General features: G+C 35.0%; 3 protein-coding genes across 4 annotated transcripts; 2 read left to right on the forward strand and 1 right to left on the reverse strand.

Annotated features, from left to right (window-relative positions):
* Positions 1-1,228: 1,228 nt before the first annotated feature.
* On the forward strand, positions 1,229-3,351 carry LOC128167215 (uncharacterized). Its single transcript, XM_052832794.1, has 2 exons — positions 1,229-1,341; positions 2,518-3,351. The coding sequence occupies exons 1-2, from the start codon at positions 1,229-1,231 to the stop codon at positions 3,074-3,076; spliced, it is 672 nt and encodes a 223-aa protein (XP_052688754.1). The 3' UTR covers positions 3,077-3,351.
* A 4,071-nt stretch (positions 3,352-7,422) lies between these two features.
* LOC128166299 (uncharacterized) lies at positions 7,423-9,815 on the forward strand. Its single transcript, XM_052831388.1, has 2 exons — positions 7,423-7,898; positions 9,260-9,815. Exons 1-2 carry the CDS (start codon positions 7,673-7,675, stop codon positions 9,547-9,549), a joined length of 516 nt encoding a protein of 171 aa, XP_052687348.1. The 5' UTR covers positions 7,423-7,672; the 3' UTR covers positions 9,550-9,815.
* Positions 9,816-15,269: 5,454 nt separating this feature from the next.
* Positions 15,270-16,692, reverse strand: LOC128167551 (cerebellin-1-like). 2 transcript variants are annotated; one of them, XM_052833335.1, is made up of 4 exons: positions 16,582-16,692; positions 16,189-16,319; positions 15,831-15,860; positions 15,270-15,707 (listed from the first exon to the last, which is right to left on the reverse strand). In XM_052833335.1, the coding sequence occupies exons 1-4, from the start codon at positions 16,614-16,616 to the stop codon at positions 15,319-15,321; spliced, it is 585 nt and encodes a 194-aa protein (XP_052689295.1). In that variant the 5' UTR covers positions 16,617-16,692; the 3' UTR covers positions 15,270-15,318. The 2 variants fall into 2 exon arrangements, with proteins under 2 accessions (XP_052689295.1, XP_052689296.1); XM_052833336.1 differs by lacking the exon at positions 15,831-15,860.
* Between the last annotated feature and the right edge of the window lie 1,349 nt (positions 16,693-18,041).

An 18,041-nucleotide genomic window follows, 5' to 3' on the forward strand; every position in this document is an offset into this window, starting at 1 on the left:
TACACGTTACAGGTTTGGTGGGGGCCCTCACTGTCACCCTGATCCTATGTCTGATGAACGAAACGTTATAACTATGTTACACGTTACAGGTTTGGTGGGGGCCCTTACTGTCACCCTGATCCTATGTCTGATTAACGAGACGTTATAACTATATTACACGTTACAGGTTTGGTGGGGGCTCTTACTGTCACCCTGATCCTATGTCTGATGAACGAAACGTTATAACTATGTTACACGTTACAGGTTTGGTGGGGGCTCTTACTGTCACCCTGATCCTATGTCTGATTAACGAGACGTTATAACTATGTTACACGTTACAGGTTTGGTGGGGGCCCTTACTGTCACCCTGATCCTATGTCTGATTAACGAGACGTTATAACTATGTTACACGTTACAGGTTTGGTGGGGGCCCTTACTGTTACCCTGATCCTATGTCTGATTAACGAAACGTTATAACTATGTTACACGTTACAGGTTTGGTGGGGGCTCTTACTGTTACCCTGATCCTATGTCTGATGAACGAAACGTTATAACTATGTTACACGTTACAGGTTTGGTGGGGGCCCTTACTGTCACCCTCATCCTATGTCTAATTAACGAGACGTTATAACTATGTTACACGTTACAGGTTTGGTGGGGGCTCTTACCGTCACCCTGATCCTATGTCTGATGAACGAAACGTTATAACTATGTTACACGTTACAGGTTTGGTGGGGGCCCTTACCGTCACCCTGATCCTATGTCTGATTAACGAGACGTTATAACTATATTACACGTTACAGGTTTGGTGGGGGCTCTTACTGTCACCCTGATCCTATGTCTGATGAACGAAACGTTATAACTATGTTACACGTTACAGGTTTGGTGGGGGCTCTTACTGTCACCCTGATCCTATGTCTGATTAACGAGACGTTATAACTATGTTACACGTTACAGGTTTGGTGGGGGCCCTTACTGTCACCCTGATCCTATGTCTGATTAACGAGACGTTATAACTATGTTACACGTTACAGGTTTGGTGGGGGCTCTTACTGTCACCCTGATCCTATGTCTGATTAACGAGACGTTATAACTATGTTACACGTTACAGGTTTGGTGGGGGCCCTTACTGTCACCCTCATCCTATGTCTGATTAACGAGACGTTATAACCATGTTACACGTTACAGGTTTGGTGGGGGCTCTTACCGTCACCCTGATCCTATGTCTGATTAACGAGACGTTATAACTATGTTATACGTTACAGGTTTGGTGGGGGCTCTTACCGTCACCCTGATCCTATGTCTGATTAACGAGACGTTACACGCCTTCATTTGTTTCGCCGAGAGCATCAATGCATCCAGGTAAGCGCATTTCTTTCCATCATATATTTATGTACATGTATATTTTTTAACTATATCTAATTTATATTTTTTTTATGATTTGAAAAAAATACAAGTGTAGATTGATTTTCAGAAGAAAAAAATATGTTTTTAAACAATTATCGTCAAGAAAAGCCATTCAGAAAAAAATTACATTGTTTCACGTAATTAAAACGTAAAAGGTTAGATATACCATTTACTTACAAAATGAGAAATGATTCTTCGAAATATTTTGATTTGATCATGCCCGACCGTGCTAGTATTCGATCACCTTTATAGATCTGATACCCACAGAATGGTTCCTTACTATTCATAGTTTTAAGCAATTGTGCAATTTAATATTGAAACAGTCATTAATGAATTGTATTGGGCCATAAATTATAAAACCGATTGGTAGTGTAATCATAGACAAAGACACTGGAAATTGTGAATATATCAGACTCGTTTTTTGACAAAATTCAAAATGTGTACGCGGGGGGAAATGATGATTAATTCTAAAAATTGAAGATTTTTCGCTTGTGCATCATTCAAATGAATGAAAAATACATTTTTTAAAATTCAAATGCAAGTCATATATACATACCTGTATGTACGTGTAAACAAAGACCCAGCCGTATTCAAACTCACGGTCTGCTTCAATCGCAACTTCTCGGACCTTTCCGGCAAGCTCGGAAAAACACCTCGAAAGTATAACCTAGGCGTCATTGACAACCCCCCTTTTTATAAAACGTGGTATAAATGTAAGTACAACACAGTTTACCATCTGTTTTGATGTGAGATATACTTTACCAAAGTAAGCGATATACCCTAAAATATAACACAGAAGTGATGTACATTGCTGTCTAGCCGATTCTTTTATAAAATGGGAAGCGACTCCATTTTGTATAAAATTTTAACAACTGGTGATGTTAATACATTCGAAGTGATTTTCCGAGCTTGCCGGAAAGGCCCGAGATATTGCGATTGGGTCTGCTTATCAGTGGTTTGATGCTATATTCGATGAGCTACAAAGTTTAACAAACAAATTCAAGTAAAACGTAACGTTTCGATCCCCATGTTGTGACGTACGTTAATGAATTAAAGTAAAACAAACGATGCCGTTTAATCAATGACCCTAGCTGTTTGGTGAATTTAACGAGATCACATTTGATATTTCAGGTACATAACAGAAGGGTGGATCTACTCCGTGACCTTTCAGCACTGCCTGATGGCATTCCTGCACGTGTTTCGTGTGTACGTCTGCTGCCTCCTCGTGATGTCACTATCCACCATGAATGTCTGGATCATCCTGACGCTTGGATTTGGTTCCGGAGTAGGATACCTATTGATTCGTCCCCTGATATTTTACCTCCTCCACAAACATCACAGGACTAACAACGGGACTAACAACACCAAATGGACCATCATCTCTACGGAACCCCTCAGTAGTACCCCGAAATCCTTCTCGGTCCCTCGACTGACCATGTCACGTGATTTGATGGATGCGCTGCGGGAGAAGCGGATTTCCAAAAGCCTGTTGAGTGGAACAGTTGGATCCGCCGACGTGTCTTTGCAGTGGGACTTCACGGGTAACATGACCGAGGACCTGGAGCCAAACAACTGGATCCGCCAGTCGCAGTGGGACGGGTCCCTGGAGATGTTGGACACTGGGTACGTGGGCGGGGATTCCCCGGACTGCTCCGCCGTCTCCGTCACCATGTATGTGTCCGTTGTGTAATATCAGTGTTATATCAGCCTCATGTATGTGTCTATAGTGTGATATCAGTCTCCATGAAAGTGTCCGAAATGTGATATCAATTACCACGCTTCCGTAGAGAGAGAACAAGGAAAACCATTATGTGTATTTTGTGTGATATTTATACCAACGAATGTGTCCGTAGTTTTATTATGTGTTTGATATCTTGTATTACCATATGTTCTACTCTACTATTTACAGTGTTTAACGATTATGAATTGAATCCAGCATTTATAGTAGTTCCTAACACAATAATCAGTGATTATTCATTCATTCTCCCTACGTGTCCACTATCAACCATGCATGTCATTTTTAAAATATTAATGTCACGTTTGTTTACTGTTTATGAACAATGATTGTACAAGATACGAATGCAATAAAAGGGGGAAAAAAATGTTTGATTTCTATTTTTCCTGATTTTGGCATATTACCAGTTTATTCTGAAGACGATAGCATCGGGGAGGGGGGGGGGTCTAAATGAATATTTTTCTACAAACAAATATATATATAGAATGAATTTTGAAACATATCCCCTTCCTTTAACGTTTTAGGAGAATGTTAGAAATTAAAAGATTTGGGAACAAAGTATTTTAGCCTGTCAAGTCTACCCCCTTCTCCTCTTCTTGAAATGACCTGATGCTAAGTGGCTAAGTCTGAGTTCTTATAATGTACGTAGAATGAGCTTGCGATCACACGCGAATGTATTTGTTATATGATACTAATTGGACCAATCTCAGTAATCATTTAATCATTTTTAAAAATGTCAATTGATTTCAATTTTCTAATTAAACATTGTCAAGAAATATTTAGGAAGCATATTTTCTTAAAAAACTTATCTGTAAATGTACAAAAAACCAAATTGTAATTTTTAGAAACGGAAAATGTGTTAAAGACAATGAAAAATGGGAATACAATAGCAAATACGTAGAAGTAGTGAATCAATTTAACTATCTTGGTATGTTGTTTAACTACAATGGTAAATTTTTATCTACACAAAAGCACTGTGCAGCACAGGGAAATAAAGCAATGTTCAGCATATCTAGTAAAATGAAAGATTTGAATTTTAATGTTGAAACTCAATTGAATGTTTTTGATACTTATGTAAAAAGTGTACTTAGTTATAGTGCTGAAATTTGGGGATTCCATAAAGGTCAAGATGTAGAAAAAGTCCACATAAATTTTTGTAAGAAGGTTTTGGGTGTCAGAAAAAATACTTGCAACAGTGCAGTTTATTATGAAGTAGGTAGATTTCCATTAGAGATTTTCAGGAAACAAAAAATTTTTAAATACTGGTTTAAATTAAGAAACTGTAAAAACTGTATTTTAAAAGCATGCTACGAAGACATGGTGAAAAATAATGACATATGGATTTCAAATATTAGGAAAGAATTGTCCATCTTAGGCTTAGCCGATTTATATCAAAGTACTATGAAAGAGTCTGATGTCTTTAAACAAAAAGTTGTTAACGATATAAGCAATGCATCAAAATGTATATTATATAAACATGTTGTTGATCATTTTTGTTTACAAGTTTACCTAAAGAAACCAATTCATGTAAAATATCGTAAATTAATTACACGCTTACGGTTGTCCTCACATGACTTAAAGATTGAAACAGGGAGGTATGATAATTTAACACGTGATTGTCGAAAATGTGAATCTTGCAACTTAAATGTAATTGAAGATGAGTTCCATTTTTTACTTATTTGTCCATCACTTTGTAGTTTAAGAGATAAGTATATTAAAAAATACTACTCCCGAAAACCAAGTGTCTATAAAGTTATACAGTTATTATCTACCTCTAATACTAAAGAACTGTGTAATTTAGGTAAATATTTATATTATGCAAACAAGCAACGAACTCTCCATGTGAATTATCCAAATTGATTATGTACACTTTGTTTTTCTTACTGTTTATTTAATATGTATATGTTCATATGTATAACCTATGAGACATTTGTCTCTTGGAATAAAGAACTTGAAAGAACTTGAACTTGAAAATAGTTGATATTCATTAGACTTTCATGTTAAATACTGAAATCTGATTGGTTTAGACGCAGTTCATAATCTGTTCTATTACCCTCAGCGTTAGCAACGCACTAAGCAACGGGTAACATTACGAATTGTTACATGCGCGAAAATCATGCGCGTACGGTTCGCCTTAGAATTCACGTTATTCCTATCTAAAAGCAGTGATGTTTTCTTTAAAATTAAGACATTCAGTATAACAAAATAAATAGTGCCTGTTTGGGAGGATAACATGTACAGTTGAAATTGACATCCCTCGAAAACCATTGTCAACCTCCGCTTCGCGTCGGTTGACAATGGTTTTCTCGGGGTGTCAATTTCAACTGTTACCCTCCCAAACAGGCACTATTTATATAATACCTCAGGGTTCATACGATCTTTATTCGATAAAATGAAAAACCTCCAAGATTTCGCATTTGAAACGCATCCTCTAGTTTTCAGGTTTCAAAACACTGTTAGAATTAAAAAGTCTACGGCGATTTTGTACTGCAAAATTGAAAGTACCCGGAAGATAGTGCTTTAAAATTTTGCGAGGAATGAAGGAAAGATGTCAACATTATCCATTATAAATCTTCGTTAGAAAATTGTTTTAGATCTTGAGTTTCTCCAGGTAAAAGCAAATGATTTGAAGAAAGTAAGGGTTTTTTCCCTTTCATCGATTTTATTGTACTTTCTTGAAGGGCTTGTTATTGTTCATTAAGGATCGTCAAAGTGTGAGGGAAACACTACATTGGGACAGACTATAAACTGTGTTAGTGATACTTTCATTTAAAGGGGCATGGTCACGATTTTTGTCAAAAATTATTTTTCCGATTTTAACATTTACAATGCTTCAGAAAGGCATTTTTAATAGGCAACCGAAATTTGAGTCTCATTTGTTGAGTTGTAAGCGAGTTACAGAGCTTGAAATGATTCGCTATGTAAACAAAGCGTTTGTTTACATTTTGAACGCTGAAGTAAAAATTTCAGTTTTAAACCTAAAACGAATGTGTTAAACGTTAGGAACTGTATATCTATGCTTAAACGAAATAAAAAGATAGACAAATACGCTGGAAAAAGATTTTTTACTGGTATATGGAACCTATGTAAACAAAAACAGGCCTTGAGCCTTGTTTACATGACAAAGAATTGTAAGCCCTGTATCTTGCCTATAACTCTACTAATGACTCTCAAATTTAATTTGATCATTAGAAATGCATTTCTAAAGCACTGTAAATAATACAAACATAAAAATAAAATTTGACCAAAATCGTGACCATGCCCCTTTAAGCATATACCATCACTCACTTTATTACAATTTTCACATTTGAAATTAATCGCTAAAAATGAAAATAAAAAACAAACAAATTACCTTTTTAAGGAGGGTGGGTGGTCCTGTTTTCCTACTTCCTCGTTCTTCCCGCGGTATGCCGAGCGCTTCTTAATGCTTTTCAAGAAATAAATGTACATTTATTTGATAAAGTTTCGTTTTATAGTTTTTTTATAGTCTTGGTATTTTCTGATGATTTTTTTTATATCTAATAAAATGTTTAGAAAATAAGAAATTAAAAAATCATCTGTAATGCATAGTGTTCGTAAAATTGGTTGGTTTTATTATTCGATGTAAACATGCTACTTGTATATCTACTTGAACCAATTCTGCTTTTCCTCATAATTAATCGTTAATGTTTAAATAAGAAAACAAAAAAAAAAAAAATAAATAAAACAAAAACAAACAAAAAAACCCCAACAACTTGAACCTCATTTAACAAATTTGAAACCGGTGTTATATATCTTTTTTTTTTAAAGAAAAATTAATTTATTTTTACGCGTTTTGAAATCTAATACCCACACTATCTATGACCAGAGCCTATAATGATAACCAAGCGGTATCTTAGACAGTGTATATAACCCGAGTACTAACTGCCACTACCACCTATAGAAGTTCTATCCGTATGTCTGTCTGTGTGTGTTAATGTCACCTGGAATCATTATCCGCGACCTTTGACTACCGGGTCGCTGTATCGGTTCCTGTCCACGTACTGTACCATGTCAAAGCTGCCACGCCCCCACATCTTAATATCTGACAAATAGTGTAACCACAATGTTCGATGTCAATTAAAACAAACCATGTTGACAAATAAAACGAAACCAAATCTGGGTCAACAAGGAGCTAGGCCCTTTGATGCTGGAGAGGCTTTACGCGAGGAAGCGGGGTCCTTCAAACCAAGCACCACTTCAGGAGAACGGTTAATTGCCTTGATTAGCAGGTCGTTTTTCAGAGTGTCATAACGTGAATAGAAATCAACACAGACCATGTTAAGCATTGTTAAAGTGTTTGTCCCTCGGTACACCTGACTCTTGTCGTTCAGCGCCAGCAGAGAAGTACAGTTCATCCTGTAATTGATCATTACGACCTCAAGCCATTGTAGAGTCTCCACAATTGTAAGTGGGTTAGATTCAAAGGAACGGTCTAACTGAGGGAAGAAAAACAATAACACCAGAACAGAGTAACTCGCTAAAGCTACCAGAAGACCAGTGAGATAATAAGTGAACTTACAAGCCTGAAAGATGTGGTTCCTGTTGATTTCCCTGCTGGTCCCCATGGTCTGGACCAATCCTATCCCGGTGTCGGAATTAGAGGAAGCAGTGGACGTTCTCCTGACTTCTGTAGAGGCCCACGGAAGGAAAATCAAGACCCTGCAGGATGAGATGTACAATGTTGGGGATGTCCTGGAACAGCATGTGTTTCTTCTGAAACAGCTAAAGGAGATTGTGGAGGACAAGAAAGACCCAGGTAGAGAGAGAAAACGAGAGAGAGAGAGAGAGAGAGAGAGAGAGAGAGAGAGAGAGAGAGAGAGAGAGAGAGAGAGAGAGAGAGAGAGAGAGAGAGAGAGAACTTGTACGTATTTTGTACCCAAATAGATTGCTAAGAGATCATTCTCACTTAGAATCGAAGACATCAGTCTCTGCAATGTACCTCAGAAAAATATACAGAAGATTAAAAATATTGGAAGTATGTGATTATTTTCGGTAGAACATAAATTCGTTTAATTAACACGTTTTGTTTCAAGAACGACATACCTTAAACATGAACACCATTAGATTATGTCATTAACAGAAATCAACAGGACCGAGGTAATTTGATTAGATTGTACGTCCAAGGTTTTTTTTATTAACAGGCCCAGTACAAATCTCTAGATTTACCTAAATAGTTCGAATAAGCGTTATACCTTTACAGAGCTATATTCAGATTACTTTGATAAAGCTATTCGTATGCAGTTTCTTTTTTACCAAAATGTTAATTATAAGAAACAGACCAAAAAAATGAGATTGATTTAAAACTAATATTCGCACTATTGATAATAAAAAATGTAATCCGATATAGAACAGTGGAAATAGTTTTAACATCGCACTATTTAAACACTTTTAAGATGAAAAAATTCATCCCAAAATGGCTGACCTCTGATCGAAACGACATTTCGTTTTATGAAAAGGGTTTTATCGATGGTAACATGTAAATTAACTCATAGCCGAGTGGATAAAGTATCGGACGTATGTTACGTACATCCCCAGTTCGAATTCCGAAGGGGCTTTTCTTATTCCTTACGGAAATGATTTTTTTCTATTAATTATTTTATTCCCAAAGTGCAAATTTTTCGCTTATTTGACGTGTGTACAGTCTATCGTTATATCTTTCACAATCAAATAATTTACTATAAATTTGAGTGATTTTTTCTAGGTGTGTTATTCCACCTTTTTTAAAGCAAAATTATATATTTTCATTTGGTAACTGTACAATGATTTCTTTTCATTGTGCTGAATTATTACCAATCAATTATCTTGTTTACCATAACTGGCCTCCAAAGTCTCATAAGGATACACAGTTTGATAAATAATCTTTACATGCATTGTTAAAAGAACAGTTAAAAGTTGAAAACTAACACTGCACTTAAATGCGATTTTTTATGCATGCTGAAAAATTATACATTATACAAGAAAAATTGAATGAAAATTAAAAGTAGCTAAATCAAGCTACTCTGAATAGCTTGATAAAGCTACATAACTTATTCAAGCTGTATATTTAAATCAAGAGATTTTATCGGACCTGATAAAATTGTTACAAGTTACACATTAGTTAACGTTATTGTTTGACAGGTTACGCTGACGAGATCGGAGCAGAGGAGGTGAAAGATACCAAGGTGGAGGAAAGGGTGCTCAATGACGAATTACAGAAAATCCGGGGCCTGAAGCCCGAGGATAGCGAGGAGGAGGAAGAGGAACATCCGGCGGAAGTAGAGGAAACGGAAGTAGAGGAAACGAAAGTAGAGGAAATGGAAGTGGAAAACGAATCAGAGGAATCCGCCGAAACGTTGGAACAGGAGCCGGAAATTTCCGAGAAGTCCGCCGAAACGGAGGAAAAACAGTCGGAAAGTGTTGAGGAATAGATATGTTGGATTTGGGAGAAGTGGAGATTAAAGCGATTCTAACAAGATTGAAGATTTGATGATACGGGGCGGATCTTTACTGAACGCTTGACTTTAATGCCTAGTAGGGGTAAAATGTATACACAGTTCTAACTGTCTATATATGAGTGATTATTAGTTGGGTTATTTTGACCGATGAACCGATTAAATTAGTTTACATGTAAAGAAATACAACTTGATATAAATAAATGTCTACAATAAACCAAACGATTTACTCATTGACAAGATTGTACACATTCTTTGTTTTCTAGACACCCATTAAAAGTGTATGCTAAAATTCAGCGCAAAGGAAGATGAATATAAAATACCGTCAGTTTAAGGCTTATTTTTCTATGAAGTGCCTTTCAGAATTCGAATAGCGTTTAGTATAATGTGGTGAGTTCACTGTTCAAATTACTGTTAATACAATGTATATTAAAAAAACGCAAAATTCAGATCAATTAGGTGGCGCAGTTTATCAAAAGATATATTGAATAATTAGATATTGTCGCTTGCCTGAATTACTTCACCATTGGAATACTCAGCTAACCATGTGCTATTAGACTTTGTTATACTTTCATGTTAAATACTGAAATCTGATTGGTTAAGACGCAGTTAATAATATTTACTATTACCCTCAGCGTTAGCAACGCACTTGGCAACGGGTAACATTAAAAAATGTTACATGCGCGAAAATTATGCGCGTACGGTTCGCTGTAGAATTCACGTTATTCCTATGTAAAAGCAGTAAAATTTTCTTAAAAATTTTATAAAAGACATTCAGTATAACAAAATAAATAGTGCCTGTTTGGGAGGATAACAGTTGAAATTGACACCCCTCGAAAACCATTGTCAACCTCCGCTTCGCGTCGGTTGACAATGGTTTTCTCGGGGTGTCAATTTCAACTGTTACCCTCCCAAACAGGCACTATTTATATAATCGCATACCGGTATGATAAAAGTACTATTGCACGTAATCCATTGCAATCAAGCTTTAAGTTGATAACTACCAGTCTATAGGTACATGTCTATTAGAAGTGCTATTCCACGTACATCCAACGCAATCAAGATGTAAGCTGATCATAAGTAAAATATTAGTGATAATTACCAGTCTAAAGGTTGATACAAGAAATGGAGAACATTAATACAATTATATGAAGGTATACGTTTACTCAGAATGAAAAAAAAATTCCACTGATGATAATGAAAAACCATCTTTGGTGTGTTAAAGACCTATCATGGGAGTGCTATTTTTCGCTTTCAAAAAAGTAGGTCAATGACCTCAACATTACATGATGGAACTTCATCATTACATGATGGTATTTCAACATTAAATGACGATACTTCAACATTTCATGATGGTACTTCAACATTACATGCTGATACTTCAACATTACATGCTGATACTTCAGCATTACATGCTGATACTTCAACATTACATGCTGATACTTCAGCATTACATGCTGATACTTCAACATTACGTGATGATACTTCAACATTACGTGATGATACTTCAACATTACTTGATGTACTTCAGCATTACATGATGGTACTTTAACATTTCATGCTGACACCTCAACATTACATGCTGATACTTCAACATTACATGCTGATATTTCATAAAATGATGGTATTTCAGTATGCGGTGGTTCTAATTTAGCCATAAGCACCGGGTCGTGATTCGGGGATATAACGAAGATAGTATACGACCTAAGTTAAGCTACACAACAACAAACAAGATTCATTTACCTTTATTTCTTTGTATAAAATTGGACTCTTTTTTGGAACCCAATTGGTTATTATCAAAATCTATATTGCCAAAATAGAGCTAGTGCCGCTTAGATGAAACTGGATTCTGGAGGGAATTGTGGCACGGTCACCTTCATTATATTTGTTGGAATCTCTCTGTGTCAAACGACTTCCGTGTCTAATGACTATTAAAAGCCCTTGTTTAGGCGCCTTCAAATTCGATGTCAATTTTATAAGTACGTTTTCTGTCGTAGGTTGATTGTTCTAATCCTGCAAGCGGGTACCTTTAATTGGCACTTGTTTTACCACTGTTTAGCCAGGGTCTAGTTTTACGAAAGGTCGTAACTCGAAACGTAGACGTAAACGTAGACGTAGACGTAACTTGGGTGATTTTGGCCTACTAAATCACAGGCACTTGTTTCTGAAAAAAATTTAGAAAAAGATTCCTAGCTAATCAGAATCCGATTTACTATTCTCTGCGATACCATCATGTCAGTGCCTACGGTTCAATTGGAGTCTAACATGTTTTGACGCAGATTATGCACATTAGAATACAACAAAAGTAAGCATGCTATATATGGTTGTTTAGATAATTTATTGTAGAAGAAAATGGTACTAAACACTTTTGCATTGCATTTCGTATAAAAGCGAAAACGACTGCAACACACGGGAGGGGGTGGTTTACCTCATTCGGAGTTAGATACCTTGTGTTATTATTATACTATAGGGTAATTTTTTTTTTCAGAAACAAGTGCCTGTGTACTAAATGCCGTATCTTACGTTTTGGCGTAGATTTACGTCAAAATCTACGGGTGACGTGCAGCAGATGTAGGAACATACGTAGCGTAATAAAAATGGCGACGTACCTACTGATGCAACATGCACTTTAAAAAAAAAAGTATGTCCCAAGTTATTGCTTCCATCTCCCATTTCACTCATTAAGGCCTTTTCGTTTTTGCGCTTCTCCGCCATTAAACAGTGACTTACTGTTTAAGGGACTTTTAAGGTCATCAATGTACGAGCAATCATTCAGTAGAACACCGTGACACACATAGTGTTATTTATTGGGAAGGGGGGAGACCTACCCCTCAATCTCGACAAGTAAATAAAAAATGGGTGGGGAGAAGGGTCAGTTACCCTGAATATTAAAATATTCAATCTATTAATCTATATATGATCGAATATTTCCATATGTGTTATCACTTTGTTTTAAAAACTGAAATGGTCAGTACGTTAACATTTTTTTTAAATTATATGTTTCCACAAAGAGCGTGTTGGTTAAAAAGAAGGTAAATAAAATGAGTTTGGCTTCTGGAAGCATTTACAATGCTTATATTACATAACTTCAGTAACATAGCACATCTGCCAAAATACGTGTAAAAGATACTGCTGATACCAGAGAAGTACACAGTACAGCTCAAAAGAGAGGATCTCTACCGAATTAAAATAATGTCGGAACTTAAAAAATGACAAAAACAAACCGTCAACCATCTCCAAAATCCATAAAAAGGAATACAAATTTAAAGCAGAGCAACACGGACCTCCAAAAAGATAAAGGTAGGATCAGGTGCCTAGGAGGAGTAAGCATCCTCTGCTGATCGGTCACACCCGCCGTGTGCTCTTTGTCGTAATGAGAAAAAACGGAAAAGTCCGTAGACAATTAGGTGATTAATTATGGTCTAACAATTAGTATGGAAAACGTCAGTCAGAAGGCGACCCAATGGAAGATTGTATTTGCTGACAAGGTCGTTGTATCGACCATAAAACTTACGAAAAGATGACTTCAAACGAGACAGTTGATAGTCCTGTTTTATCAACTTGTTTGTCAGTAGCTTGTCTCGTCTTAGAAACTGTTCATACGAAGAGATTGCCTTTGCGTATCGAATTAACTGAGAGACAAAAACACCTTATGGAGGTGATGAAGGTATATTGCTACATAAGTAAGGAAAGATGACTATAGAAAAATTGAAGTCATCGCGATTATCATAAAGTTTTGTTACCATCAATGTCCATTTTCAGTAAAATATCCAAATATGAAACAGATGACGCAGACTCTGGGGTATCTTTTATTTCACGTTCACGGGGATAAATCGAGTCGACGTAACATACGATTTGTTTGGGTGTATTTAGGCACATGACAACCACACATGCAGCTTATAAGATCACAGCCCATGCAAAGGATAAAATATTGAATTGCTGTTGAATCTGAATTTAGAAGTAACTGTAGTGTTGAACGAATCGGTGCTTACATTGCCACTACTACATGTTGATCTCTAGGGAGAGCCCATCAATCCCCATAAGTTCAATCTAACATAAATGACAGAAGTTTTTGTTTGGGTGCTATTAACATCATTAGCAGTCCGCTCTGACCAGGCGCCAAAGGATTGGATTCTGAATGCACATTTTTGGACCAAAATTTTCTGGGGGACTTTTCATACCCCCTGATTTTTATGCGCTTATTGGGAGCCCCAATGGTTTCACCAAGCAGCCTTTCTTTAAAATTTGAAATGACCTTTTTAAGGATGGAGTCTTTTCTGGTTTTCAACTTGTCAAACGTAAGTTTGATTATTTATTCATTAAATCAAGATGAAAAGAAATTAAAATAGTATATTTTTTTTCTTTTTTTGCTATCATACAGCTTGGCATAGAAATAGTAATCAATGTTTAGATTCTAAGAATGACTATATTTTTGGCGGAATATTGGTGTAAGAAAATATCACATGTTTCGTATTTCAGAATTGCAGGAGATAAATGAGTTTGTTTTAGCATTTTTAAAACAATAACACTAATGTTGGATTTTTTAAACTCATGTTAACTACTGATATAATATTTGGGTTTCAGAAAAAGTTTTTAAACTATGATTTGTTTCTCAAATTACATTCTTAAAAGCTTTTTAAAGCGCCCATTCTATACATTGATTTGTGTGAAAAAATCATGAAATTCAGTTTATCTCTCGTATTAAATGGTCAATTATTAGCTTTTCTGTCAATTTATATCTTTATGTAAAGTCTTATATATACGTAAAAATCAGAAATATTTTAATATTGGAAGCATAAAATAATAATCAAAATTTCTTAACAATTTAAGAAATTTAGAGGAAATGCAGCCTAAGTAATATCAATTTTCGTTTTAATATTTATTACAATTAAGTAGTATAAGCTGATAGACATTCTAATATTCTATCATTTCATTAAAGAATATACTCTTCATATCTTAAACAGATATCTACGTAACTGCAAAGAACTACATTTATTTTTATCATCCTTTAAGTTGAAAAGTTAAAAAGGTAGTGACCTTGACCTGCCTTTAGGCAAAAACAAGGAGGTCAAATTTGATTAAACTGATAGAAGTAATTGGTTACATAATCTGTTTCACTGTGACAAAATTTCATGAGTTTTTTATTATAAGAAGTATGTTTGATAACGAGAAGAATCCTTCCTGAAAAGACAACACTTAATCAAACAGTAGTATTTGTTGAGTATCTTGATCTAAACTAATCTCAGTGGACCTTAGTCCTATCTGTTTAATCTCTGAAACAGACAATCAGCCCAGTGTTTAAAAAGTATAAAGGCATCCACGTGTTTTGAGTTTTAGCTAATTTCGGTCGCGAGGGGACGCTTCCCTATTTTTAGAACCATGGCATATTGAAGACAGTACCATCATATAAAGAAGAAGTATCAGCAACTAATGTTTAAGTACCATCATGTAATGTTGAAGTACCATCAAGTAATGTTAAAGTATGAGCATTTTCAGTTTCGGACAGACACAAGCGAGTTCAAGAGATGTTTACATTCTTAACCTCAAATGTACACGATGGCCGCACATCCTCCTTGATTACAAGAGTTAATAATCAATTTTGCTTAACCTGCATAATAGATTATTGTATGGTAAAAAATTATCTCAATAGAACGACCAGCCAGCTTGAAGTTAAGGAAAAAGTTACAAGTCTTCTGAATGTATCGTTTATTTGCTAAGCGTCTACATGGAAAGCGATATTTTTGTTTACAATTTAAAACCAGAGAAGGAGGACCACAACCCACGAGCGGACTCTCCGGTATCAGCTGATAATATTGATACCACGTCGTTTTTCTCCATTTTAAGGATGACGGTTGATGATCCCGCCTCGTAATTGTTCCCTCCTACCCTACCGTTGACATGATTATAACTGACAGATTTACCGTTGATGACCAGCTGCGTGTTAAACATAGCTCCAGGATAAGTTGCAATGGTCCATGTAAAGGAATAGTGCCCTCTGCTTGGGGCAGTAAATTTGCTCGCGGTAGGGTTATAGGCTTTCCCGGTGTTTAATGTGACGGTACCGAATACAACGACATTCCTATTTTTTATATTCTTCTGATCTGTCGACATCCGGGCATGAAATGCAATTACCTCTGCAAAAATCAAACATTAGACATTAGAATTAGAAAAATAGCAAGTACTTGTTATAAGATTTTATAAGGCAGAATACATTTTTGTTCGATTTCAAAAATGCTTGAATTGTAAACTTGGCATACCTTGTAGGCTATCACGAGGTCTTAAGTGGTCTTTGAAAAAAAAAATTAAATTCCTTTTGTTTTTAATTTTTAAGATATAATGTGAAACATATTTAAATCTACCCTTTTATGCTTCATATGTTTTTTAACCACTTATTTGAAGTTGGATTAATCGATAACTGCATGTTCTGTATTGATTAGAAAGGAGAGCTTGTTATACACATTTGACATGTGCCTACGACTACCATATTGTTTTTATATCATTATTTTGTTTTCTTGACACAGAAGCTGATAACGTATATATTAAGCTTAAAAATTAAAAATTTAATCTCATTTCTTTTACATAAAGTCTGAGTAACTAAAATAACTTTGACCCTACCTGTTTCTTCACAGCCTTTATCTTGATATCCCATTCTTCTACACACACTATTGTATTTATCATACTTGGTAATAAAGTCGTCACTTCCGCTTACCCCAAACAATAGAGAAAATAACAGAACTGCTCCATATCTGATCGAGGAAATTAAAAAATTAATTTTATTAGGAGAATTTATATTGAATTTTTTCAACAACTCTATCATACATATAATGGTTATAATTAAAAGCTACCGATATATTGATATTCGTGTCCTGTCGATCCTGTAAAATATTGTATTATTTTAGTTGAGTTATATTTATATGTTTTCAGATAAACACGATTATTTTAACTCTAAATACCCATTTTCAAACTTAAAAACTCGCAGATGCATTTGATGAAATTGAAATTTCTTACAGTTTAGCAAACATCGATGCGTACAAGAAGCTCATTTTCAATGTGTATGTTGGTCTGACGAATGGAGTCTTCAACGGCGTGGTATGGCATCTGGTGGTTGTAGGTGGTTATATAAAGACATGTATATATTGTAGTTATCCTCATTAAAATGTAACATAAGGTGTTTACTTGGTATTGATTTCGTCAATATACACAGATGTTTGAAATCTCATATTTTAGGCTTGTATTCTCTTACAAAGTCGATCAAATTTTAATGTAGATTGACGTGTATTGAAACTTTTTAAAACTAATTATTTGTTTTCTCTTTTTTAAAGTTAATGTTATTGGCTATTTAGAATTTACTGTCGATATGCACAATGGCAAATTACAAGTTAACTGTCACCAGAAACATCAGTTCTTTTCCAAGGCGCCCGAATTGTCACTGAATAAGTGCTTTATAATACAGATGATCACTTGTTTTAGTTCTGCAGAAATTGGCTTGATGAACTAGCTCGAGTAATGGAACTTTGAATTTCAAACATCGATCCACGTAATAAAATGAAATATAAGAGAAGCTGTCGGTGAATGTTTATTTTCGTCTTTTTATTTACGTATAAATTGTTAAAAGTTGTATTTAAACATCTTCTCATCATACTTTTTACGTGTGGATGCAGTGATCTGTGGCATGAATCGTATGAAATTATATAGATATTCAGTGTTTTATAAAAGTAAAAGAATAAATTAGCACTGATTAAAAGTCATTACAGAGACTTGTTTAAAATACTTTAATTTGATGCATGGCCAACAATGTTTGAATATGTATTCCATGGTTTTTTTTGTTCAAAACCATTAATACAGTCACGGTGTTGTTCTTTATAAAAAACAATTCTTGTAGTTTGTTATTTTAAGAAAATACATTTTTTTTTCATTTTATTTTTAGAAATATGAATGCACACTCTTTTATTTTCTTTGTCAAATTCCTATCCTGAATTGCTTTTCCTAAGAAATCTAGTTTAAATCAATTTTCAAAGGAATTGGGACAGATGGGTGACATACGTTTGCTTTTATTCATTTTGAACTGTTCTGAAACCAGGAACTCCAGTTCTTTAATTACTAGTAAGTAAAGGAGCTCTTGCGTAATATTCCACAATGCATAGATGATATACGTAATAGGCAAAACACAAAATGTAAGAATTTGTTCTGAGTGCCAATTCTCCATAAGGTAAATTTCCAATTTTTTTTTTTGAAAAATCATGATAATTAATACATATTTCAAATAATTATTAACTTTATATATCGTTGTATTATTGCGCACTTCTAGAGATTTAGTTTATTATACGATATTCCTTTTCTTAACTTTTTTTTTATAACCATTGCTCATGCTACTATTCTTAAATCTCCACTTCAATCACTGACTGAAGCAGAGTTTAACATTGATCAGAAGTAGTTTGAATAAAACTTCAGCATTCGAATATTCATAT

The sequence above is a fragment of the Crassostrea angulata genome, chromosome 10 (assembly GCF_025612915.1).
Source record: "Crassostrea angulata isolate pt1a10 chromosome 10, ASM2561291v2, whole genome shotgun sequence".
In the NCBI taxonomy this organism is placed as follows: Eukaryota; Metazoa; Mollusca; class Bivalvia; order Ostreida; family Ostreidae; genus Magallana; species Magallana angulata.

Excerpts from the sequence above, each read along its gene's own strand:
- LOC128166299 (XM_052831388.1), top strand. The coding sequence starts at position 7,673 with ATGTGGTTCCTGTTGATTTCCCTGCTGGTCCCCATGGTCTGGACCAAT. Across the intron at positions 7,899-9,259 it reads GGAGGACAAGAAAGACCCAG|GTTACGCTGACGAGATCGGA; the intron begins GTAGAGAGAGAA and ends ATTGTTTGACAG.
- LOC128167551 (XM_052833335.1), bottom strand. The coding sequence starts at position 16,616 with ATGAGCTTCTTGTACGCATCGATGTTTGCTAAACT. Across the intron at positions 15,861-16,188 it reads TAAAGGCTGTGAAGAAACAG|ACCACTTAAGACCTCGTGAT; the intron begins GTAGGGTCAAAG and ends TTTTTTTCAAAG. Across the intron at positions 15,708-15,830 it reads ACCTCGTGATAGCCTACAAG|AGGTAATTGCATTTCATGCC; the intron begins GTATGCCAAGTT and ends TGATTTTTGCAG.
- LOC128167215 (XM_052832794.1), top strand. The coding sequence starts at position 1,229 with ATGTTATACGTTACAGGTTTGGTGGGGGCTCTTACCGTCACCCTGATC. Across the intron at positions 1,342-2,517 it reads GAGAGCATCAATGCATCCAG|GTACATAACAGAAGGGTGGA; the intron begins GTAAGCGCATTT and ends TTGATATTTCAG.